The sequence below is a fragment of the Arvicanthis niloticus genome, chromosome 14, assembly GCF_011762505.2.
Source record: "Arvicanthis niloticus isolate mArvNil1 chromosome 14, mArvNil1.pat.X, whole genome shotgun sequence".
Lineage (NCBI taxonomy): Eukaryota > Metazoa > Chordata > Mammalia > Rodentia > Muridae > Arvicanthis > Arvicanthis niloticus.
In genome coordinates, this window is record NC_047671.1 from 35,974,455 (window position 1) to 36,001,239 (window position 26,785).

At 38.9% G+C, this 26,785-nt stretch overlaps 1 protein-coding gene across 2 annotated transcripts; it reads right to left on the bottom strand.

Moving 5' to 3' along the window:
* Positions 1–4,134: 4,134 nt before the first annotated feature.
* On the bottom strand, positions 4,135–26,262 carry Srfbp1 (serum response factor binding protein 1). 2 transcript variants are annotated; one of them, XM_034518683.2, is made up of 9 exons: positions 26,115–26,231; positions 25,383–25,503; positions 19,512–19,600; positions 18,488–18,560; positions 11,006–11,077; positions 7,837–7,918; positions 6,469–7,189; positions 5,321–5,358; positions 4,623–4,943 (listed from the first exon to the last, which is right to left on the bottom strand). In XM_034518683.2, exons 2-9 carry the CDS (start codon positions 25,410–25,412, stop codon positions 4,759–4,761), a joined length of 1,290 nt encoding a protein of 429 aa, XP_034374574.1. In that variant the 5' UTR covers positions 25,413–25,503; positions 26,115–26,231; the 3' UTR covers positions 4,623–4,758. The 2 variants fall into 2 exon arrangements, with proteins under 2 accessions (XP_034374573.1, XP_034374574.1); XM_034518682.2 differs by lacking the exon at positions 25,383–25,503 and having other exon boundaries at positions 4,135–4,943; positions 26,115–26,262.
* Positions 26,263–26,785: the final 523 nt, after the last annotated feature.

Here is a 26,785-nt window from a genome sequence, read left to right on the forward strand (position 1 = left end):
AAACACACCATCTGACCAAGCAAGTATTCTATGGCCCAAGATCATACATACACAAACAATTCTTTTCAGGCAGGAATGTTAGTTCAGAGCTTGTTTCCCAAAAGGTCCAGTCCAGAAGATAGGCAAATCTTGGGAATGTGCGAAGTTTGAGTAACCCAAGTCTAATGGTTGACCTTTCCTATACGCCTATATCGTCCACAGTCTCGCAGAGGAAACACAATGAGCCATTGTAGACTCTTGCACATGCAGTGGATTTTTACTAAGGGAAGGGAACACTTTGTGCTAGGGAAGTACTATCTATCCCCTGTGATTGGTCAGCAGAAAAACAGCTTGAGAAGTGAACATGGTGAAAAGCTAATAGGTTTTGGTTTGCTGAACAAGATGGCAGGGACGCTCAAAGCTTATGACAGATTTTCCCTCCTACCCTGTGTAGGCTTTCTTAAGCAAGGCATAAAGCAGAGTGTAAGGAGTTATGAACTTGATCATATAAAAAGTATATCTATAGTATAAATGATACTGTCACAATGAAACTTAGGACATAGACCACAGGAAACTGTGAAGGTCTTTGAAAGGGATGAACTGGATAAATTGAAACAGGAACTTTTCTTGACTCCATCAGAGAAGTGAGGCAGGTAGTGGGAAAAACAGACATAGTGAAGTCCAGCCATGTTCTAAGAGTGTGTCATCTGGCTTACTCATAGCAGCACAGGGGATGGGGTTGCTTTTCAGCAGTGGCTCTCAACCTGTAGGTGTGACCCATGTGGCAAACCTCTACCTCCAAAAATATTTACATTATGACTTGTAACTGTAGCAAAATTACAGTTGTGAAGTAGCAACAAAAATCATTTTATGGCTGGGGGGAGGGGTCACAACATGAGGAACTGTACTAAAGGGTCGCAGCAGGAGGGTGAGAACCACTGCGCTAGAGGGATTCAGCTCAACGTTTTGATGGATATTTTGATGAATGTGGACTAGAGTATATAGTTCAAGGTCCATCAGAATAGAGTGTTCAAATCCTCCTCTGGATTAGTGGAAACGTGCCTACATTGGGCATGCGTAAGAAGAGATACAGAGATGAGGCAAGCTCCTGGTTGAATTTCAGTTGAAGTCTTTGATCATGGACATTTATGCTAAATTAAATCACCATATTGGTTGACAGGAAATTGCTTTGGTATGGGTAAGATTGACTTGGTAATGTCTTCCCAAATTATACACCAAACTTCATTTAGATAAAGAGCCCGACATATCATGACAAACTCCTTTCATGTTCCTGCACTTTGTCTTATGGGCTGATGTTTTGGCTATGCAGGCCAAGAGGTGACACAAAACGGAAAATGGAATACTTGTGGTTAACTGGAGCATGCTGAAAACCAAAGAGGCCGAGTGTACTTGCATAGCAAAACTGGTATCCAATTCTGGGCAGACTGGCTGCCCGTATTTCCTAATAGCCAAGAGCTGTTTGATAGTTATCTACTACACCAAAACTCAGAATGTAACATAGAGGTTTCAGTTAGTATATTCCCAAGTTTTACCTATGCTATAGTATCGATACTTCATTTCTAGATCACATTTTTGTTTGGGTATTTTGACTGGTAAATCAAGTAGTGGTCCATAAGTCTTCAAATGTTAGGTTTTTCAATTTTTTAAATGGATGTATAATATATGAATGTTTGCTTGTGACTGTGCGCAGATGCAGAGCTCAGAGGAGGGTGTCAGACCTTTTGGAGCTGGTTACAGGCCTTCTGCAGGATGCCCAGCCTCTCTTGGGTGCTGTTCCCTGAACTCTGGTCTGCAGAATCACGCAGCATTTGTAACCTCTGGACAAAGCTGCTCAGTCTTTTTAAATTCCTGTTCTTCAAACAGCATCATCTCAGTTGGCATAAGGGCCCTTCTCCACTTTTTAACTTGGTGCACTTCCTGACTTCAGATTTTGGTTCTTCGTAATTTTGTTTCTGGACTTAGGTTAACCTCATTTTCAATTCTACTGCCTCAGTCTTGACACTACAATACAGGCATGTGCATCATGCCTTTTTTTTTTTTTTTAAATTTCTAATTCCCCCCACCCTTTGATCAGACAGAATACTTTTTCATCTCTTTTAGGAACTACTTAATTCCACAGGTTGGAACATATTTAATTTAGCTTATTCAGTGTCTTTGTTGAAATTAAGCTCAACATTTGCTCTTCCTCAGTTTCCATTTACTGCTGGCCCCTTGTACACTGGGCCACACTGTGTATAATTTATGTTAGATACATTAAAGTATTTGTAAAATCAGTACCCTATGCCTGTTTAAGGCTGGTGAGTTTCTGAATTACTTTTGTGAAGTTCACTTCTTTTGATGTGTAAAACCATTTGTAGTCTGCTTCATGTGGCTTAACACCATGCTAATTTGATAGATTCCCTAAGGTCCCTGAAATCAAAACTTTTGTTGAGGGGCCGCCTATAGACATGCTTTCATCACTTACACACCAGGATGTGATTTCCTCCTGGTAAGTGTTGAGGGTGCTTCAACTAGGTCCTGAGCAGGGTACCCATCGTCTGTGTTCGGGCATTATCTGATTTCTAGAAAATGGCAGAAATTTCCAAAGCCCCAGTGAGCAGACATTAACTTCTTCAGATTTCCCTCTAAATTTTTTGATTAATGTGCTGTTTATCTTAAAAGTGTCCTGCTGCTTATGGCAGTCTTAATGTCAAACTGCCTGTGTTTCTACCCCCCTTGGATTAACATGAAAGCCACACTTTCTTCTTTCAGTTTTGAGACTCCATGTCTGCAGGTTAAAGAAAAAGAACCAACCAAGCTCTAATTAGCTGACTGGTTCACAGAGGCGTCAGCTAACACTCAGAGCACGATTGGGCAGATAATACAGAATATAGCTATCTCTTCCTACTAAAGTTTGAGGTAAGAAAATGTCAACAGAGCTTGTGATGTTAAATATCCAAGAGGGAGGATTTAGAAAGACTTGCAGAGCTCCCTCAAGGATCTGCTGCAAAGTCAATCTATGCTACGCATAGGAAGAATAATCAGGGCTGACAACAATCACCAGCAAGCAGGTGGGACAGTGTAGGCGCTCACAGGCCCAAGCAGTTTGTGATCCTATATAACAGGGAGACTTGCTAGGACAATATTATAGTTAAGATAACCAAAAGCTACAAACCCAGGGCTTTTCAACCTTTTTTGCATTTTAGTGTGGAAAAAGAAAAAGAATTTTTGTTACTAGAGAGTTCAGCAGTATGTATAGACTTACCTGATTGCTGTGGTACCTTTTCTGAAATAACCTGAACCTCTCCAGACATGAAGGGCAAAGTCACCAGAAACTGAGATTCCTTACCCTACACTAGCAGCTGTTCCATCTGGAGTTACAGCAGCAAAACAGGAACATACACATTTTTATTACACTTTTTTTGGGGGGGGGGGGAGAAGGGGGTTGGTTGGAATGAAGATTTAAGAACTCTGTCTCTCCACCATAAACTGAACCCACTGTTCTAATTACTGACATCCCTAAGCTCCTAAAACAGAACCTAGACTTGCTAACTAAGTGTTTAGAGGCTGTTCTAACAGAATTAACATGCAGGCCACATGGAATTCCGTTAACACTGTTTAATTAACTAATGATCTTTCTTGTCTTCCATAGGAGTCAAAAAGTAAATAGTTGAAGATCTTCTAAAAACCTCTTTTCCTTTAGAGGAGTAACTTCTACCGCATGAAGCAGGTGGTTCTTTAGGAGTTAAAGAACCTCTACTTAGCCATTTCAATCCCCCCTCTTCTACATCTCAATAGAAGAAAAAATACCTGCATCCCAGCAGTGGGACAGTAAAAACCAGGCCCACTTGAGCCACACAGCAAGATCCTCAGTGCAGGACAAGACCTAGAATGCATGAGGCCCTAGATTCAATTCCCAGTGCTGTACCCCAATATATGGCTAAGTGACTAGATACCATACATAACTTTTCTGTACCATGAACATTTGTATCCTGAAGTTGGTCCATGGACAGAAAAACCTAGGGCTCTACCTACTCATTCTTCTTCAATGAATGAAAGCACTGCAGAGGTACTTAGAATTTAATTTTTGGTTGTGTTGCTACACATAAGCAAGTTGCTTAAATACTGCAAAGATGAGTCACAAGCAACTGCAACTATGACAAATTCATCATTTATTTATATATTATTTCTATATCCACAATAAAAATTATCGTTTGTTTTGCTTATAGAACTAACTTTAGTTCTAATTTATTTTCCCACTATTATTGTAAGATGTCCTAACATGTTTTATATGAAGTTTACTGTGTGTGTGAGTATGTACATGTATACACAGGCACGTGCCAAACTGCATGTGCAATCAGAGAACAACTTTGTCGAGTTGGTTCTGAACTTACCAAGGGAATCTCAGAGGTCAAACTCAGGTCATCAGGCCTTAGGAAGGGAGTTATCTCCTGAGCCCTTTTTGCCTTAATTTCAAGGCAAAAGACAAAGCTTAACTAGCAAAATATATTTTGTAATCATGAATGAGAAAACCTAAAATTCCAAAATATCTAAATTACTTTATGTAGGAAGTAATTTGGGGCAAGCACTCTTAAGAAACAAATTTAGAGATCTGTAAAAAGATTATGTAAATATTCCCCAAATTCACATAAAAAAGACAAACAAACAATATATTTTATAACTTTTTCAAAGAGACTTTGAATTGAAGTTTAAATAACAGGCTAGTTAAAAACAAAACCAAAAATGTTGACAGAAAGCTTGGAAAGAGGCAGCAAGCAATCAATCATCAAATGTAATTTTCTTCCCCTGAAACACAGTGATTTTAGACTGCTGCTCCTTCCGCCTCCTGCTTGCTTCCCAGGAAGGATGCAGAGGTGCGTGTAGCTGCGGCTTCACACTCTCAAATCCTCTGTGTGTACGCTTTGTAAACTGATTCTTGATCGGAGGTTCATTTTCTGGAAAATCTGGGAAAAGAAAGCAAAAATGACAAATAACTATACCAGAACAGGACAGATTTCATTTCTTCACACCAGTTACTAAAGAAATCTCATTTTACTTAGGCATAGTAACTCACAAATTAAAGCTGAACCCCAACGAAAGACAGCTTTAAATTAAGAACTTACATGAGGAGTTAATTTGCTAATTATTGTACACAAATTCTTACCAACATGGGGAGACAAAACAAACCAAAGGAGACCAATACAAACGGATATTGATAATGCTATGACTCTTTCTATGTGTGTGGGTACACACATAAGGAATACTATTGGCAAACGACAGTTTACATCCTCTCGCTGTGACAAAGCAATGTCTGCTTGGAGGCTGAGCAGTCTGTACGCACCTGGGGCTTTATTCTTTGGGGCCTGTTCTCTGGGATCCCTAAAAGAAAACAGAACAACATTAGGGCCTAAAAGACAAAACAAACCCTCCGAGGATGGAATGGGTGATAAAACTCATCCACAAGATGCATCCACTTGTTCACCCTAATATCCAATCACATAATCAAGAGTCAGCTTATCAGATATTCAATTCCATCGCCTCCCTCCCCCACTCCTTTCATTCTACCCACAGAGGCCTCTGGTCAATGAAAAGTAATCCATTTGGCTTATCTTGCCCTTGCTCTAGCAGACTGTCTGTATAAAGAACTTCAAACATTTTCTCAAGGGAAGAATGATTTACATATTATGAAAATTAAAGCCCTCATCTTTGGTGCAGAATCTAGAAAAACCTAGAGAGTTTTGGGCATGACTGGGTCAGACAGGTAATTATTATAATTACTCTTAAGGCTCCATGCTCCAGGTTTAGGAAAAAAATGGCTGTATTGTTTTATTAAATACTATCTCTGACCAATAACTACACAGAAAAAAGGTCATTATCTTTCTAATGACCATTTTTAGATTATTTATTTACTGTTTAGATTGGCTTTCTAAAGAAAGCTAATCCCAGCCTCTATGTTAAAATGCACCATCCTTCTCTAGCAGCTAAGAGTGAGGACTGAACTGAAACTTTACAGCAGCAGACCAGTTGTGAAAAGTGACTATCCGCAAACGTGTGGGCAATATCCCAACAGAGCGGTCTGGAAAAATGCAGCCCCATGCACTGAACCACAGGAGTGAGTGAAGCTTGGAGAAGGAGTAGGCCAGCCCACAGTTGGAGGAGGAGTAGGCTGTCCCACACTCATCAAGACAGACTTGAAAACTTTAAGTTTCTCACTAAAAGATTAAAAACAATTTCAAATTTTGCAACCCTGATAATGGAAAGAACAAATTAGCCAGGCATGTCACTGGGCTGTAAAGTAGCCTTTCACATGAAGCTGGCCAGGGTGCCGCTGCTGTGTGTGTTTCTACACACTATGCAATTTACAAAGGTGTCACATGGCCGAGACAAGGCAGGTCTGTGAGGTGGTTCCCTCATATTGTGAGGCTATGTAGCCACTCCATATGGCAAACAAATAAACGGAACCACTTCAGAATACAAATATGCCCTTACCTTCTGGAGCTCTTAGGTCCAGATAAAGAGTGGAAAAACACGGATTCTAACTTCCTGGCTTCCGGAATCAGCTTGTGTTTATCATTTCTTACATCCCAATGGGTTTCAAGTGTATTTGTTTTGGATGACACTTTTGGGAGGGGCTTCTGTTCCTTAGCTGAGGAATGGACACCACATTCCTTCTTTCGTGTCCGTTTGACTTTTCCAATGAAGAAGTCATCACCACTGTCGCTGTCCTCAGATGCAGAAGACTGTTTGTAGAACCGTTCTTCAGTGCTGTCATCAAAATACTCTTTCTCCTCTTCGCTTACCGCCTCCTCACTGCCACTGTTGTCAGCGGGTTCAGGCACACTATCCTCTGTGGTCCTGGCTGAGGCTTTCCCCTGGTTGTTGTCCCCTGGGGCTGGGGCCCCCTGGTGTTCAGAGTTAACCCCAGCACCCTCTCCTGAAGGCTTCCCCAGAGAGCGGGGAGTGGCCACTGCTTTGGGTCCCTGTTCCGTCTTGGCCATTTTTTCTTTTGAACTACTTCCTGGCTTCTTTGCGGCTGTGTTGGCATCCTTCCCTTTCTGCTCAGCTACAACAGTTCTCTCAGGATGCGGTGACTCACTTGCATCATCCTTTGACCTTGCGATGTCCTTACACAGGCTTTCCTCTGAAGAATTCTTAGATGACTCAGCCTCTGGAGCATTCTGCCTTGCATCTTTGAAGGCCTGGACTGCAGCTGCAAGCAAGATAGTGCAAGACTTGTTTCAGCACTGGCACATACAAAATGTCACTGTCCCCGCACAGTACTGCTTCAGCTACGTGGAAACATTTACAACGACAACTGCAATCTACAGCATGTATGTAAGAAGTCACAAAGACATCTTTTCAATACTTAAACACCATGTTTATAAAGCACACTCAGTGACTGCTAAATGAAAAGAAAATTACTTTCTTCATGTCTCTTTAATCACGAAAAACAATTGTTGCTGAAAAAAATAAAATGGTAGCACTAATTTCTGTGTTAATACACTAAATAAGTTTCCAGACATCAAAATAAGTGGTAACTAAGCTTTGACAAAGTACTTAATTTCATAAATATATTTTATAAAGACACATACAAATTATGTGATGGTATGAACTGCATCAGTATTTAAAACATCAATTGTTCAACATGATTATGTGTATGTATTTTACATAAATTTTATATATAATATTAAAATTTTGAAAAAATACAAATTTTATCTTTTTATGATATAAAACATCTTTCAAACTTATACATGTCAACAGTTCTATACATTAATGATGAATATTTAAAATAAATGAAATCATCTATCCAGAATCATATAGCTGAATGCATTAAGCATACTGTCATTTGATTCATACCTTTGAGTGCATCAATTTTTTTCTTCAGAAGAGGGTGAACTGCTAATCTGGCAATTGCTCTTTCAGTTGCAGTACAATCTGGCTGCAAATTGAAAGCAATAAACATATGGCATCAAAATTAATCTTGCACTCCTAAAAATGATTACATTGCAATCTACTAATCTTTTGTACATATTAATAAGAGCACAGAATTTACAAATATTCTCTCTAGCTAAGGTACCTATGTAATCTACTCAAAAGGCAAAAATCACAGATAAAAACATAACCAATCTTGAATAATTAAAATGTTACCGCTTAACATTCTATAAAAACTTAGAATTGTGCTACGTATCATTGGTTATAAATTTGAAAAAGAGTATCTTTTACTTTTAAAGAATTTAAATGGTCTAAGAAAAGAAGTAAAGACTCAATTTCAGTATCAGTGCTAAGTTATGATGACAGTAACATTTGAAATCTCATTTAATGAAGACCTGGAATAATATAATGTTCTCTCCTTATATTTTGAATACCTTTTATATCCCTGAGATATGCTCAGAACCCAACACGGTACCCAGCTCATTACTAACACTTTACAAGTACTTGATAGTGGGATAGGAACATATAATTCTGCAGCATTTATTGTATTTACAAATTAAGAAATTCATAGCCCATGCTATTTGCTTTACATACCCACTGGGGCCAACCTATTCCAAATTTCTAGCTTCTCGCTCCACCGGGGCTGAGAGAGCCTTGACACATCTAAGCAGATAGCATTTCTCCTACAGCTGTTTCCATGTGCCTGCATGGTCCCCTTCTAGGTGCTCAGGGAAAGACTCTGCTTCCGTCACACATGACTCTTTACATAAAAACAGTCCCATGACAGACTGTTCCCAAGAAGATAAAATTTAACATGTTATATACATTGCTTTTATCTTATTTCTAAGAAAGCAAATTTAACATCCCAAACTTGTAAAACATTAAGATGTTTTTTCTTAGACAATGCTTCACTTAAATTTTAAAATTCAAATGCTAATAAGAAAAGAATATAGGCCAAAAGCTTTTTTCTATATACAAAGCCATGATCTAGACTTGATTTCAAGATCATTTAATTTAGCTATTAAGGAACAAACTGGAACTCAAATTTAGATTTGTGAATTTAGTCTCATACTTCCTCACGTTTTCCTCTAATTCACAAATCACTTGTGACTTAACTGAGAATTATTTCTGCACTAAATTGTTTAACGTCCACATTAAGTGTTTCTGTAAACAGATGAAAACATTGGTGAAAAAGCCAAACCCAAACCAAGGCTTGGCTTGCAATCTACTTGGCTGCTCTGTCCTGGGCACATCATGTGTATAGTCCAGGATCCCAAAGGATGAGGAACCCTGCACGTCCACCCTCCTGTCTGCACATTCACTGACTAACTGCTGTGGCTAAAATATCTCCACAAAGAACTATCCAAAGCAGAATGTGATAAACTTCACGAGAGAGAGAGAGAGAGAGAGAGAGAGAGAGAGAGAGAGAGAGAGAGAGAGAGAGAGAGAATGTCACAGAGACACACAGAAGGACAGACACTGACACATCTCCATGCAGCTACTTGGGCTTTGCAGTCTCAAGAGTGTTGACACCTGCATCAAAGCCTTTGCAGGGTTAGAGTGGATGACAGAAACCACAGCTTTCCTTATTTAAAACTGACACAACGTTTGCCATGGAAAATTCTCAGGAAACTGTGGTTTTTCACACACCTCCAGTTTCTTCCATTTCAAATAAATTAAACAAAAAAGTAGAAAACACCCTCATCTTTTAATGGAAAATTTTTACTTTGGTATTGGGTATTTACTGTCAACACAAAGACACTTGTTACTCAATTTTGAAAACAGTTCTTCAAATACACTCTGGATGGAATTAAGTGTCTGAAAAAGAAAGATTACTTATGTGCAGCACTAATTCTTTAAAATGTTTAAAGAAACACATCAGCAAATCATGATTGTTGCTGTACATGGTTCTCATCTTAGAGAATAAGAGTGTGTACTCTGGAGCTGCTTTGACTGACTGACCTCAAGAAAACAGATTTAGGTTACCCAAATTCCATGTGCCAATATGGAAGCAGTCTGATAAAGTTTTATAGAACAAAGAAGACCACAAATCAAGGCAAGTTTAGAACACCTTGGTGGATACAACAGAGAGATGAGGGAGAGGGAGCTTTTTCCGTAGGCCTAAGAAGCTATCCAGTCCCTTTTCCCAGCATTCTTTCCCTTCTAGGTACTTAAATGCTACTGAGGCAGTGTCTGAGTCCCTGGCTAAAGACTTCTCTGTGACCGCATCTCTTTTCTGGGGAAATTATATCAATGGAGGTATCAGTAACCAGTCTCCAGCTCCCTATTCCCACCCGACTCTGGTTTGGGAATCATGTGAGCAACTGGTTCTAGACTTGTGTTGTGAAACCAGCATTCTCGGAAAATGTAAGAGATTCCCCCATTTCTGTGTAGGGTCTGTTGTCTGCCTCTCATGCTGGGGTCTGCACTCTCCTCAGGCTCCATCATAATGCTGGGATCCACCTAGCTGACTGTCCACAGTATTACTTACTATTAGTTAACTCTATACCGCAACAATCCATCTCAGTGTACAATGACTCCTGAGTTTGAGTCAAAATAAATTCTCTTTCTGCTTCTATTAAGTTTTTTTTTTTTAAAATAGAGATTAAAAAAAAGAAATAGATACATTCTAAACACAGAATGTCTTTATGTCTCTGGTCAACATACAATATACCATTAAAAAATAAAATCATTAAAAAAAATGGAATAACAAAAAGTAGAAATTGATTCCTATATCACATACTTGAAATGAATTTGAATTTTAAGTAGATTAAGGACAAATCTTTTCTTTAACAAGAAAACAATTTTAAAAACTAGTGTTTTAATACAGCAAAAACTCTGGGCAATAACAACAGCAGGAGGGAGAACATTGAGCACCAAAATCTTCAAGACAAACAACAAATCCAAACTTTCAGTAGTGCTGTAAGTTAGCTCCTTCCAATACTTGCCACTACTCTATGTACTTAGCCACTAAAATCTGGTAATGGCGATAGGAGAGAGGGAGTGGAGTACCAGGAGAGAGAATACAGAGAGGCTCGGGAAAGTGCTCCATACCCCATGGAACCTTCCTACCTTGTCTCTATCACAGACATACCTTTTTGCAAGTTTTTTCAAAGTTGATATCATCACTAAGAGCAGATTTAGTTATGACATCAGGTTTCAATTCCTGTGGGAAAAAAAAAACCAACAATTCTAGTTAATCCATGAGCATCATGAGTTAAATTCTTTTTGTGTCTTGCTTTAGAAAACTTAATGAAAAGTAAGTTCCAGAAAAGAAATAATACCTGCCATAGTTAAGATATTACCATGATACTAGAAAAACTAGCAACAAATGTCTTTAAATGTCAATTCCCCTTGTAGTAGCTCACATCAGGTTCAGTACAATTTCAAGAACTATAATCTATAATCCAAAGATTCATATGCAAGCAGAAAGCCTTCAAATATCGTCTTCAAAAATAAATACAAGAAAGAAAGATAGGAAGAAAGAAAGAAAGAAAGAAAGAAAGAAAGAAAGAAAGAAAGAAAGGAAGTTAGTTAGTTAGTTAGTTAGTTTGGAACTTAAATACCATACACATAAGCCTCTGTAGCGGGGCACTCTAAAAGACAAACTTCAGCCTGGGAAAATTAACTTTATTAACAATATTTGAGGTCTAGGATGAATTTGCAGGTTAGGAATAACTTCAGTGAAACTGAAGCAAAGCATAGTAGATAAAGTCCATTACTTTGACTACAACTGGAAAAAAAAGTAGAGGAACAGAGGAAGGTGTGGCAATTATTATATACATCAGATATGTAGACAGGAGCCCAAAGAATACCATTTAAAATGGACAGACTATACAACGTAATATCCCAGAGGACCTCAGTTCTATTCCCAGCATCCACATGGCAGCTCACAACCATCTGTCACTCCAGTTGTGGCTCACAACTGCCTAGACCTCCAGCTCTGGGCACACCTGATATCTCTGGCCTCTTCAGGATCATCCCCATGATTAAAATAAATAAACCATTAGGCAGGATCAGAGTCCCTGAACAGAGACCAAGAAAGGCTATTGGTCAATAGTGTGGCCCAGCTGCAGAAGACTCTGGCAGTTTAGAGATGCCAGTTACCATGGGACAATCACCAAGAACAGCAGCAGCAGCTGTACAGCAGCTGGCGTGAGCCTAGGAGCAAGATGGGTATGCTGCAGAGGTCAGAGCTGGAGAAATAACCCAAGCCCTTTGAAGGAGCCAAAAGGATTGTGGGTGACTCCCAGACATTAGACACCAAGTTATTTACACTGTTAGGAATTTGATTTTGCTTTGTTCAGGGCAAAAAATCTGTGCCCTGGGTTCCTCCCTTTTGAAATAAGAAAGTACTTAACTTATTTTTGATTTTTACAGGAGCCTACAGTTAAAAAGGCCTTGACATTTTAGAGATGGAATTTTAAAAGAGTTTTGAAGACTATGGGACTTTTAGGTCAACTTGACATAAGTTAACATCATTTTGGAAGGAACATTAATTGAGAAAATGCCCCTACCAGATTAGCCTATGGGAAAGCTTGATTTGTACTTTCTTAATTGATGTGGGAAGGCCCAGCTTACTGTGGGCTGCACCACACTTGGGCTGTTGTGGTGCTTGAGTGCTATAAGGAACACGCCAGTAAGCAGTGGTCCTCCATGGACTTTTCTTTAGTCCCTAATTCCAGGTTCCTGCCCTGACTTCCTTTGATGACAGACTTGAAGAGAAACCAACCTGTTTCTTCCCAAGTTGCTTTGGTCATGTTTTATGGCAGCAACTGAAATCCCAACTAAGACAGTAGATAACTGAAGCCATCATGGAACGCAATGAGAAAACTAAGGCTTAATAGTATCTGTTTTACACGCATAAGAGAGACCTATAAACCACTGTCTCTTGTACTCACTATTTCTCCAATCTACTCTTGCTAGCTAGTCATTACTCTCCTTTCAATTTCACCATTTTAGAAAACATAACTGCTCAAAAACCTTTGCTGTGCCTATATTTTTTAAAAGGTTGTGAAATGGAACACCACTTGCAATTGTAGTCACTACTTAGACCTTTACATCTCCATTCAGTCCATAATCCAGCAATGACAGTTACTTTATTAAAGACAGACATTAATTACCCATCTGCATTATGCTACAATCAGTGAACTGAGATGAAAACTTACTGAGACAGGACAACATCCCTTCTAAAGGAGATAAAGACAAGAGGTAATAAATAAAACCCGTCACACCATGCAGTGTAACAGAACTGTAGAGTGCCCAGACGCCCATCCTTGCCATAACCTTACAGATCTGTGCTTTGTCTGTGGTGCACTGCAGAATACAGATGTCTAAGTAGTTCATATGTATTTTTTGAGAGCTCTAGGTTAAAATTTCCACTCTGTGGAGTCTTCCTAAATCATGTTAGACACTAAGCTAGTTTTCCTAGACTTGTTTCCAACAGAACAATATATTCTGACAGCCAAATTAACAATCTACTCTAAACTAAACCTTATAAAACCTGCATATGTAATATGAAATTTTAGAGACACCAACTTTTTTCATTTTAAAGTTATCAATTTTATGACTTACCAGACATGAGTGTTAAAACTAAATTTTAATAATTTGCTTGATTAAAAACTAGATTTTAATAATATTAAAAAACAGACTGTGACCAGCAGAACAAATTCTCCTGAAACCTGCAACTCTAACAATGCATTTCAACAGTTATAAGGATTTAAGAACACAAGGTTTTGTCTCTAGAATTCGCTCCCACATATAAACGATAGATTCTAGATGTGGCCATCTTTAGAAAGGAAAATGGGGAGAATGTGAAGATGTCTCTACAACATTAGTAGAAACTGTCAAGAATTAAAAACTGAAACAATACCTCCCCTTGGAATAGCTTTTTATCGTTAAAGATTTATTTATTTTTATGTGTATGGGTGTTTTGTCTGCATGCATTTATATATATATACATACATACATATATACATATACGTACGTACATACATACATACATACATACATACATGGTTGAAAGGGCTTTGGGTATTTTGATGGTCATCAGGAAACATCCTGACAGGATAAAAAGTTTTTGTTTCCAAAATAGGAAAACTAGCAATCATGAGCATGCTGTGGTGATCAAGGACAGGGGAGTGTGCCATGCTCCCTAGAACTGGAGTTACAGATGGCTGTATGTTACAGCTGCTGGGAAGTCAACTTTGAGGTCCTCATGAAGAACAGCCAGTGTTCTTAACCACTGAGCTGTCTCCTCAGACCATATAAATTTTCACATTCAAGGAAAATATACATTAGGGAGCTTCTCTTGCTGCCACGAAGTATTAATCTCATAAACAAAGCAAAAATGCTTCTTAACATACAGAAAAAAAACAAGAGTACGTGATTTTCATCATAAAAATTCAACAATGTAAGATATGTTCAAGTTAATTTGAAACGAATTTGTCTCAGTCTTGCATGCTTTTTCTCAGCTATGACTCCTACGATTGATGGATACATGAAGTACATGTCTCCTCATGAGAGGAGACTAATGGAAGGAGAGAGGAGGAAAGGGGGATGTCGAGAGACTCATAGGCACAAAGAACACTGTGACAATCATTTTAAAAGATCATTTAGGGGGTGGAGAGAAGGCTCAGTGGCCAGCAGCACTTCTTGCTCTTGTAGAGGACTTTGGTTTTGTTCCCAGCACACACATGACAACTTAGCAGTTCAAGTTCCTGAGGATCTGACACCCTCTCCTAGTCTCTGTGAGTACCAGGCACATACAACATACAACATGTAGGCCAAACACCTACACACAGAAAAGTAAAAGGAAATAAATCTTAAAAAAAAAAAAAAAATCAGCTTAAAGTATATAGAAACAAAAGTCTGTTTCCATTTTAACCCCAGATTGAGTTCATACCCATTCTATAAGAGGATCTTTGGATCCCACTGTTACTGCCTATAAAATACGTTGGTAATATTTTCATTTTTATCAAGTACCCGTTATATCTTACTGAAGTTTTGGTAGTACTGCTTGTCCAAGTTCTTTACATAATGGTTGAAACTGCTTTGGATACTTTCATGGTTATTAGCAAATATACTGACAGGGTAAAAAGTTTACATTTCTAGAATTATAAAACTTGAAAAACTAACAGCTTTCCGCAGCCCCCATGTAGTATTCTCTACTTCTAAATCTTCTGTCCCTACTCAGTTGCCTTTGAAGGAGGCTTATCTGGTTGGATCAATTCCACAATCAATTCTTTGCTCAGGATCCTGGTGTGCACTGCAATCTAAGCAGTTAGAGCACTTCATTTTGTATTTACATCCTGCAGCCTGACCTGTTTCCCCTAGAGGTAGGAAGTTTCAGAGAGACAGACGCCACTTACATTTGAAAGATCTGCTTGTATTTAGAAGAGTAAAGTAAGGCCATCATATGCTTGACATAATGTCTATATTACAGGACCTACAATGAAACAATATTAATGGGTCAGGAATGTGGCCTATGCAAAGCCCTGATTTTTTAACTAAAGAAATTACATTCCAGAAAGCAATGTGGAATTTCAATGTAAAGATTCTAGTTTGCAAATGGTGTTTCCTGAGTGTGAGGAAGGCTGATCCATGCAAATACCACCAATATTTTCGTTGGATCATTTCAAAGTTCACAAGACCTAGGGGACCTTGTACCATTTTAAGGAGCAAGAAGAGTTCTGCCTTTTATGAGTACACTGTCACTGTCTTCAAACATACCAGAAGAGGGCATCAGATCCCATTACAGATGGTTGTGAGCTGTCATGTAATGATGGAAATTGAATGATGGGAATTGAACTCAGGACCTCTGGAAGAGCAGTCAGTGCCTTTAACCACTGAGCTATCTCTCCAGCTCTGGAGTCCTGCCTTTTAATAAATGAAAAACAGCACCAACCCTGGAGACTTCACAGTTTGACCCCCTGGACCTACGTCACTCAACGACTATACACTGTCCTCTGACCTCCACACGTCTGCATGTGCTTACAGATGCAAAGACACATCAATATGTAACACCATAAAAAACAAAGACACACCCCCACGCGCGCACGCGCGCGCGCGCGCGCGCGTGCACAAACCCACACACACACACACACACACACACACACACACACACACGTATATATATATGGCCTTAGGACACTAACTAAGGTGACTTTAAACAATGAAGAACTAGGTTTTTTTTTAACTTTATGTTTCTGAGACTTAACACTAATAAAATAAAACTTGGTTTCAGAATCCTTTTAGTAACAGTTTAGCAACATTAAATGTATATCTAGAGATTTAGAATAATTCCAGTACTATAAATACAGCAACATAAGTAAAAGAAAAAAAATGTTGCATTAAAACTCACTCAGCCATCCATGTGCCAAAGACATTACAACATGCCAGGAAAAATAACTACATTCACAGAGAAAGCTTCAACTTTATCTTTTTTGTCTCCAGATAAATGACTTGAGGGTCTTTAGGTTTATAAGCTACCTCTCAACAAGAAAGAACCTGCTTCAGAAGCCAGGATGTACAGTAACACTTTAAAAGTATATTATTAGCAACTGCATCAAAGATGGGGCTCATACTTACAGTGTATAAAATTAGAACCTATCATTTTACAGAATCATAAAGTCTTGCCCCTTCCCCGCTCTGCCATGACCAAAAAGAAATTTACTCCCATTTCTAAAAATATATGGATTTTCTTCATGAGGATGGCATCTTGCAACCAAATACCCTGTTATCATACCAAGAGAGTATAAGACAGTGTGGCCTGAGGACAACTATAAAAATCTAGTGGTATATGAGCGAAAGGAAAAAAAATCCCTCTGGAAAAATAGAAAGTAGAGGTTCTCCTTCAAATTTAATTGTGGCTATGAATCTACTATATTGTGACTATTTCTCTGATACTCCCAAATGAATGAGAAACATTTCCCTACAAAATTATCAAAGATGTTTCAATTGGAAAAATGATAAAGATATTTATTTCAGAAAAGGCTGATTCTGTAAAAGTACCATAAATTAGAAATAAAATTAAACAGTTTAGCTAAGTAAACATGTAATTGACTTAGTATTCCGAGTTTTTATATTTCAATGTAATTCTGTTTGAGTTAAATGTCAAGAGAGAAAAAACAAAAGGGAGCAACAAGATCCAGGCTAGCCAACACAGAATACCTTCATCCCCATCAGGAAGTGTATCAATTCACTACACAGCCAGTAAACTGTGGGCTTCTGGGGTAACAACAAATGGTCTTAATTACAGAGAAGACAGACTTTTCTAGCACTGGGCCTGATCTGCTCCTGATAAAACTAAAGAACAGAAAACTTCACATATAGATCAGAAAAGACTGCTCTCCAGCTAAAATCCTGAGTACAAATTGCATGTATTATAAGGATGGAGTTATTTGTCACTCTCCTTACAGACTGCATATATGTCCCTTGTATGTACATCCTTACTGACTGCATGTATGTCCCTTGTATGTACATCCTTACTGACTGCATGTATGTCCCTTGTATGTACATTCTTACAGACTGCATGTATATCCCTTGTATGTACATTCTTCTTACAAAAAAAAAAAAAAAAAACCAACAATCACCTAGTGTTTCAAAGTCTGTACATAACTAAAATTACAAATTCTAATATTTATAAGAAATCACATGAGAAGATCTACCAAATGGGTTTTATGTATCTGACAGTCCTCCTGACAGGAGTAACAAATACAAATAAATACACTTCCTACTAAACAACCACTTCTATACCTCTCTTTAGACTAACCGGAATAACTGTATCCTGTTCAATACTTTTTCTTCTCTTAAAAAGAAATAGTGAAAAGCACTGACAACTTAACTCAATTAAAATATTGTTAAAGAATTTTCTTGCTCTTTTATCTAACTTGAACTTAGATGTTATACCAAATTATAAAAGTCAAACATATACAAAATTACCCTGCAATTAAGATAACTGCTAGTACCAAATGTTGTTTTTGAGTTCTGCAGTAAAAAGGCTTCCAGACATTTAATGGTATGTCATTTGGTAAATGAAAGTTTCCACAAAGAAAGGGCAGAGAGAGTACTAAAAATGACACCAGTGAAAAGTCTGGCTGGAAAGACAACAATATGGACCATGTTGGTCCAACACAAAACTTATTTTAAGTTCTACAGAACCTAGTAAAATGCTGACACCACTCCATAAAAATTTATTGAGTTGGCAACAAGAAAAGCATGATGTCAGCCACCAGCATCACCATCTACATTCCAAATAACATGGACACTTAACTGTTGGCCCTTCTTTAGAATACATGCCCAAGAAATAGTGAAATAAAAGCCTCAGGGGTGAGGTACTATAAAACACAAATGAGTTTAGTTTGGCAGTTTTGACTCAAATTAGTCTAGCACTTCAAACCAGGCAGACATGCAAGCTTACACATAGTCAAGTTTTGCAAACGTGCCACTCGTCACCAAGCTCAGCTACACAAATGAGCCCGGAGCAGCTCAGGAGACCTGGAAGAGGCATCACTGAAACGAGCTATGGGCTGCCAGGAGAAGCACAAGCACAAGGTGTGCACTCACACGCCTTTACCTTCATGGCATGAATTTCTTCAAGCAGCCTTTGGGCCCGCCTTTGGTTTTTCAACAGAGCCTCTTCAGTGCCCCTACAACAGATTACCGAGAGGAGCATTAGTATTAGAGCCAGGTCAGGATGAGCAGTGCTTTACGTTTTTGAGCAAAGCCTATATGGGAAGTGCTATAGCCTGCACTGCTGTTCCCAGGCCACAGCGACACACGCTGATGCCACTGTACTGGAAACTGGACAAGACACACATTATCCTGGAGTTGTTTCACAGGTAGCTTTTTTCTAGTCCTTTAATGGCAAGGTCAGCTATACCCTGTGATCAAAAAACTCTATTTAATGTAATATAAGCCTCCTAAGATATGGTTAAAGTTTGGAGATGCTTTTATTATTTGAAAAATTGTTTTCTGGAATTAAAGAAAAAGTAAAGATGTTCAATATCTGCTTAGTAAGAAAAGAGGGCTATCTTTTAGAACATTTATAAAGAAACAGAAAACCAGAAACCACACATTTGAAGGCTTTCTAAATCCTTGTGTTTAAACATTAAGAACTGTAACTAGGTTTCCGCTAATGCTACTGACACTGGAAATAAAAAATATTCTTTTATTCAAAAATATCACACAGTATATTAAAAAACTGACAAATACTTCCACAGATACTGAAAATTTCAAAATACTAAGCCAAAGAAAGGCTGATAAAATAGAACCATAACTGATTCAAGGTAGACATCCTAGACTTACTAACACCTTGAAATAACTTCTAATTATACAAAACACACGGAACACTGAAGGCAATTTCGTTTCTGAAAGAGTAAAGGGAAGGACTTTTTAAAAATGAAGAACTCATTCTGTCTCTTAAGCAACAATGGTTCAAAGCACTGCAGAGCATGCTGACACAGCTCATTCTCTCCCACCCTGATCACTGCTACACAGAAACTCAAGGGCTGAGCGCAGACTCTGCCTTCTCACTTTATAAATATTAAACATATTTTGACATCTTATTAGTTACAGCATTTTGACTTCCCATGACTAACTTTTTGGACTTCAGTCTGCCAACACTCCGGACAAGTTTTCGGATGACCAGAACTCGGATTCGCTTCACTTCTTTTCTCATCTTTACAACCTTAGAGAAAAAGAAGACAATATAAACAGGTTCACAATGGAAACAGAAACATTCTGAGCGTTATTACACACTTAGGTCTGTAGTTTAACAAACTTCTGCTTAACCATGCTCAGAGTGATCAAGGTTCCTCCATAACTGTGGGAATATGACAAGCTGCACATGTATGTGTGGGGACGAAAGGAGAACCAGCTCAGGATTCTGATTTTAAATCAAAGCTTTCCCAGTAATTAATGGTTTACTCTTATATTCTGTTGGGATTAGAATACTCTAAATTATGATTTTTTTTTTCTCTGAGAAATCCATTTGTCCTTGGAGATCTGGGCCTCAGATTTCCCATTTTTGATAACACACTTTAACTTTCTTCAACAGTTCCGGCACTGTGTGGATGCTACAGGGCTGTCTTGTATCCTTTGGCCTTAGCATGCTCATACTGACATCACAGCCTTGGCGATCTTTGATAAGAATCCTCCTGCTGAGAGTGCATCTAGAAGGTATGCTTGTAACAACAAAGGATCACGCACAGTGCTCTCCACACCCTACCCACTAGAACATGCTTCACGTATACAGGGCACACAGAAAGACATACACATTTCTGCAGTACAGTAGCTCACATGTTAAGTTTAAAAATATACACCAATACTACACACTAGGTATAGAAATGGTACAAAATGAGACATATAGGTAAGAAAAGTATATACCAGAAGAGTTAATAATTATCTCTAAGCTAGAAATAAATATGATACTGCAAACTACTGAGAATTCTTAAATGAAAGTAGGTTACAAGGTATCAAGGACATCAGTGTTTGTCACCTTCCATGTGTTTCAAGTATTCCACAGTTATATGTATTATTATGCCTTTACAAGGAAATTCTAGGTTGGTCATTTAGTTTGCAACTTACTATTAGAGTTCCACTGTTGAGCTCTTTTTTCTACACTGGCGAGTGACTGCCTGTAAAGTACCCACTCCACTGCGAGCTTATGCTGCCACCTAGCAAAGCTTACCAGAAGAGTAACAAGCAAACAAGCTGGTTGGCAGCTTAAGGGTGAGCAGATTTATAACGTCAGCAATTTTCAAAAATGCCACGACATAAAATTTTACAAGTTCATATAAACATACAAATATGTTTTTTGGTATTCTTATCATTTATAATAGGTATAAAGGTAACCTTTATATTTTACCTATATATTTTAACCTTTTAAAATATATATATTTTAAAATATATAATATATATATTATAAAAATATTTATATTTTAACCTTTATATTTATACCTATATTAAATTATAGGTATAAAGGTAACCTTTCCAAGTTACTTCCTCTAAGAGGAATATTTTCTGATACCCAAAGTGGGTATCTGAAACCACAGATAGTTCAAAATCCTGTTAAGTAAGAGTTCTTTCCCCTATATCTGCCTAAGAAAATCTGTATTATTTTTTATTTATAAAGTAGACACAAAATTTTAAAAGCAATAGAATAGATCAATAGTAGCACACCATAGTGAAAACGTCTACTTCATGGCCATTATTAACTATGGGCTCCTTGCACAGTGACGACTGACAGCACATCTGAAGATTGAGAGCTTAGGGATCAATCAAAGGCGGGAGGATGTATAATGCAGGTAAGGGGACCTTACAAGGTGGGCACACAGTTTGACAAGCTGCTCTTAACAGCAGGTAACTCAAAGCCTACCAACTGCTTCTGCTATCTCAGATAATGAAAACAATAAAACCCAAAGCTACAGCTGGAGCCCACACTACAGTACTGGCTCAAGAGGAATGGTCTAAAGAACTCACAGTTCTATGAAATCATAAAATTACATCTTTTTTTTTTAAAATAGAAAGTTCTACCAGACTTGGGATACTCCCAACCCCCATATCTCATACATACGTCCTGGGGAGGAACGAGCTGAGCAGAGTGAGTCCAGTTGTAGTTGAACACACTCTTTACTCACTAACTGCCCACAGACACGGTCTACTGCTCACGGCTGCTTCTCTAGCTCTAAGAGACGGAAGGACACTTCCCCTCCCTCTCATCTCATCACCAGTTAACATGACTTTGGAAGACATGACCTTTCATCTTCTCAATACACGCTCACATACCATTTCTAGTCAAGGACCTATGCTAGAGGTTAGGCAAGTGTATAGCAAGCCAACAGAATAATCTCTCAGAAATTCATTAAACAGATACAGGGAAGAACACTCGATACGATAAAGTAAAAAGCAATGGCTTATTATTTTTTAAGTAAAGGTAAAATTTAATAGACTTTATAATAATAAATGTATTTCAGGAGGGTCAGAAAGATGGCTCAGCAGTTGAGAGCACTTTTCTCCTTTGCAGAAGACTGTCGAGGCCCGAGCAAAATGTTGAGGCTCAGGCTGCCTCACGTTTGGGCGGCCACTGTATCCGGGTCCAAGCTGCCGCTCTGGTCCATGGGTCGGGGTTCATTGAGAGAGTGAGGACAGACTCGAAGAATGGAGACCAGACAGAGTGTGATTCAATCCCGTTTATTCTTCAGTCTCTCTTCTCTCCAAGTCCCAAGTCCCTACCTAGTTCCTAGTCCCTAGTGCCTCCAAGTTCCAAGTTACTTCTTCCAAGTTCTCTTCCAAGTGCCTGCTACCTAATGCCTAATTCCTACTCCAAGTTGTACTCTTTGAAGTGTCTCCTAAAAGTGTCTCATTCTCTCTAAAGTATCTGATTCTCTCTCATCCTCTGATCTCTAAATCACACTCTTAAGTTACACACCTTTAATCTCACACACCTTTAATCTCACACACCTTTAATCTCACACACCCAAGGAAAGTCCTGGGTATCTGAAGCAAGATGTTATCAGAGTGTGCTCAGCTGTTGTAGGCTATTGTAATCCAAGTCTCATGTCAGGGTATATGGCTCAAGATGGCTGCAAAGCTGACTGATAGCCGCTTTCTGCTAAAAGTCGGCCCCCAACAGAAGTCTTGGGTTTGGTTCCTCGCACTTGTATTAGATAGCTCACAACCACTTCCAACTCAAGTTCAAGAGAGCCAATACCCTCCTCTGTCCTCTGGGTACCGGGCACACATGTGGTCCATCTATAATCATGCAGGCAAAACACTCATACAAAAAATAAATAAATAAATAAATAAACCTTAAAAAAATGTAAAATGTATTTTAAGAATGAGGAGTTACGCTACATTTTATAAATAGGTCCCTCTTCACAATTAGCAATGCTGGGATATTATCACGCCAGGAGACACTCAAGTTATTGCCTAAGGAGTACTACTACAGGTAGGTTGCACTTTTCACAAGGCATTATCTAAATCTAATACATTATAAAATTCATTTAAATTAAAATATTAATACAATACTAATAAAATCCATTTGTTTTGGAAGTCCTGGGGATTGAATGCAGGGCCTTGTGCATGCTAGGCAAACACTGTACCAGTGAACTATATACCCAGGCCACCATATAGCTTAAAAAAAAAATTAAAATTATAAAACAAGGGTTACTAATCAAATCACAGCTTTGAGATTGTTATCTCAAAGACAAAAGCACAGAGGTTTACAAATATTTGCAAGTTTAATGTTAAAGCAATTATTCTTTACCCCAGTCACTAACACCACTACACACACACACACACACACACACACACACACACACGTGCACATAAGTGAAAAACAGAAGATCAGAACTATTCCCTGAACCAACTTAAAAGAGCTGTTTAAGATACTGACGATCCAAGCCTGAAAATGGAGTTTCATCCCCACAACCCACATGGTAGAAGGAAAAATCTGACCCCAGGAGCTGCCCTGAGTTCCTCATGGGAACTGGGCAGAGATGTGCCACAGCCTTGTTCCTATATAAGATAAACAAATGGTAAAAAAAAAAAGACATACTTACAATACAAGCAAAACTTTAAAGCCAGGGACACACAATCTCTTTCACATATACAGTCCCAAGTAAATGCCATAACAAATACTGACAACAAGAATTAAGTGGTGCTTCCAGAACTTACACAAAGGACAATAGCTAGCAATAGGTTTCTTAAGAAAGTGTTAAGTAGGAAATGAGTGGTGGCCCACGCCTTTAATCCCAGCACTTGGGAGGCAGAGGCAGGCAGATTTCTGAGTTCAAGGCCAGCCTGGTCTACAGAGTGAGTTCCAGGGCTACACAGAGAAACCCTGTCTCCAAAAACAAACAAACAAACAAACAAACAAACAAGAAAGAAAGAAAGAAAGAAAGAAAAGAAAAGAAAAAGAAAAAAAAAGTGTTAAGTAGGGTGTTAAGTAGGAATGACGAAGAGGAAATTCCAAATCCAGGAACAGCATGTGCAAAGAAGCTATATCGGGGCCAGAAGGGCCAGCAGCTGCAGTGCAAAAGTTGACAGTGGCAGGATAGAACAGAACACAGAGAGGCTGCCCCTATGTTGCTCAATTTTATCCAGAAGCAAGTGAGTTTAAAACAAGGAAATGACCTGATTAAATCTGTGAAAAACAAAACAAAACAACAACAACAACAACAAAAAACAAAACAAAACAAAAAAAAACCCAACTCATCAGCAGCAGTTAAAATGACAAATCAAGGGTCAGAAGTCAAATTTGGGTAGCTAGGGGGAGATCAGAAGAGCTTTATATGGGGCCGTAATCTGGACCACTAAAGCAGCAGTGACAAGAAAGAGGAACAATGTGAAATAGTGAATTTCAACTTTTCCAGATACAATTCCTTTATGGGTAAGTTGTTGGTCCATTTCTTTTGTCAAGTTTCTATGGGAAAAAAACGTATGGTTGATGGGCTTTTTCTAGGCAGCCATCTTTATTCCTTCTTTTGGTATGTCCTGTTTATGTGCCACATAAATTCTAAAGGGATGTACGCAGTGGTCCATAATAATTCAAGGGATACTGATGTTGCAGTCATTTCTGTTTGTGTTTTCAAAGACAAAATTACCAGATGCTACATTTCTTCAACCCTGTTGCCGTTAAGTAAAGCATGACTATATCTGTATTCTTAATTTCCTCAGTGGCCTTAATGATAACATCAACATTTCTACCGTTTAAATTTAAATTTGAGATATGTATGATTTCTAATTTGATAAATCAATCCAGAGACTTGGCAAACACTTACAGAGAATAAATGTTCCAGGAGACACATGCACACATGACAGAAACAGCTTTTCACAGCATGGAAAGCATGCTGGTTAAAATCAACTAGTAAATGCTTCCTAAAGATCATATTTAAGCTATTTTGAAAAGGCCTTTAACTTAGTGAAGTGGAATAGGAGCCTTACTTGACTGATTCTGGGATATTATAACCACTGACATTAATACTAGACAGAAATATAACTACCCCTTTCTGTGAATTTCCAAAGACAATTTACCTAAGATCTTTCATAGTTCATATCTAACCTAATTAAAAAAAAAAACACACCAAGTTATCTTGCTCAAAATACAAGTTCAAATGAGTGAAAAAAACTCAATAAATTCTAAATACCCACTGTCTACTGAATGAAGACTCAATCTGGTAATTAGACAGTAGTAGCATATTTGTTAATTCTCATTCGTTTTCTAGGCCCTTTTTATTCAGAGTTCCATACCACCACCCTTTCTCTGTTTATAAGGACTTCAGATACCTTAGGGAATTATTCTCTGCAATTCCCACATATCCTCAAAAAAGATTAAGGACTATATCTCACATCTGACTTTGCCTCCTTCAAAAACTTTTGCACTGTTTTTTGGAGGGATGGGAATCTTCGTTTTTTTTTTTTGTCATAAATTACCAGAAAAGGAAAAACAAAAAGCATAAAGAACATACACGGCTGTGTAACCTTACAGCGACCTGCATATGAACGGCACGCAGGGTATGGACTTCTTTTGTCGTCTGTAGTTGTGAGATGTTCTTTTCGATCCTCGCTCTCCAAAGCTTACTTTTTAGGCTGCCAGAAAAACAGTTGGGAAAAGCATATAGCAGAAACACAAGGTGGCCAGGTGACATAACTCACTACAGTGGAGGTGGTAGTGAAGATAAAACCGAGAAACCAGGTTAGAGAAAACGGAGATAAAAGTGTGCAAAAAGCTGTAATGGGGACAAATGGGACTCACAGTAGCAGGAGCAAAGAAATGAGGTCGGGCGTGCGTACAGTCATTAAAGATGTGGAGGTGTTAGAACAAGTTATGCCTCGGCTTGAATTCTCTTCGTCTTTGACAATTAAGAAATGAAGAGCTTACTCAGGGCCAGGCACTACCCAAACATCTCAGTAAATTTAAATCTTACAACCCTACGAGGAAAATACTCTCTTGAGCTTCATTTTACAGAAAACAATTAAAAGTGACTGAACACTGAGTGACCTCCCACGATCGCACAGACAGAAGTGTGCGGAGCCTGAGTCCGTGGACCCGACCGGCGCGTGGATCCCATCCCCAGACCGCGATGGGTCCTCGCCGGCCGCGCTCCGCCTTTCGGGAGCCCCGCACCCCACCACTGCCCGCGCGGCAGGAGACACCGAGAGGGCGCCCCACACCCCACGATCTCGGCCCCAGCGCTCACCTCGTTATTGAGGTTCAGAGTTCCCGGCTGAGCCATTGCGGACGGAGGAAGAGGATCAGCCGCCATCTCCGGCACGTGAGCGCCGGCGATTACACGGCGGCTGCGTAAACACGCCCCGGATGGCAGCCTCTTCCGCCCAAACGTTGGGTTCCCCCCCCCCCCCGTAGTGCCGGAAGTGGGAACGGTGACTTCCGGCGAATGGGCGACCAGTCGGAATTGACCGTTTCCTTGGAAACCGAGCTAGTGCTTGCTGCAGTGGGCGTTGCTTTAGTGCTGTTAGCAGAAGAGAGCGATTTTCCCCGACGGTTCCATTGTGCTCCCTTAGCGTTGGAAGGCCCAGAGGAGAGGCGAACTTTTTTTTTTGAACAGATCAAGTTCTTAAGTCGCCGATTTTCCTCAATTCTAAAATCTAGCGCTTGTGAAGATTTTTGCCCTTTCAAAAAGAACATCATAAGATCCTCAAAGCTTTTTGTTTCCTACTGGCCGAATCGTGAATCTGTGGAAAGGTTGAGTTTTGGTAAACGAGGTATTTGAAATAAAAAGAGAGCATTTGCTTGTAAGAACTGTTTTTGAAGCACTGAACTCTAGGCAGAAGAAATGTAAATGAAAACTCCAAATTAGACCAACTATTAATTGCAAATTTTGGTAGTGATGACTACAGTAGGTGAAGT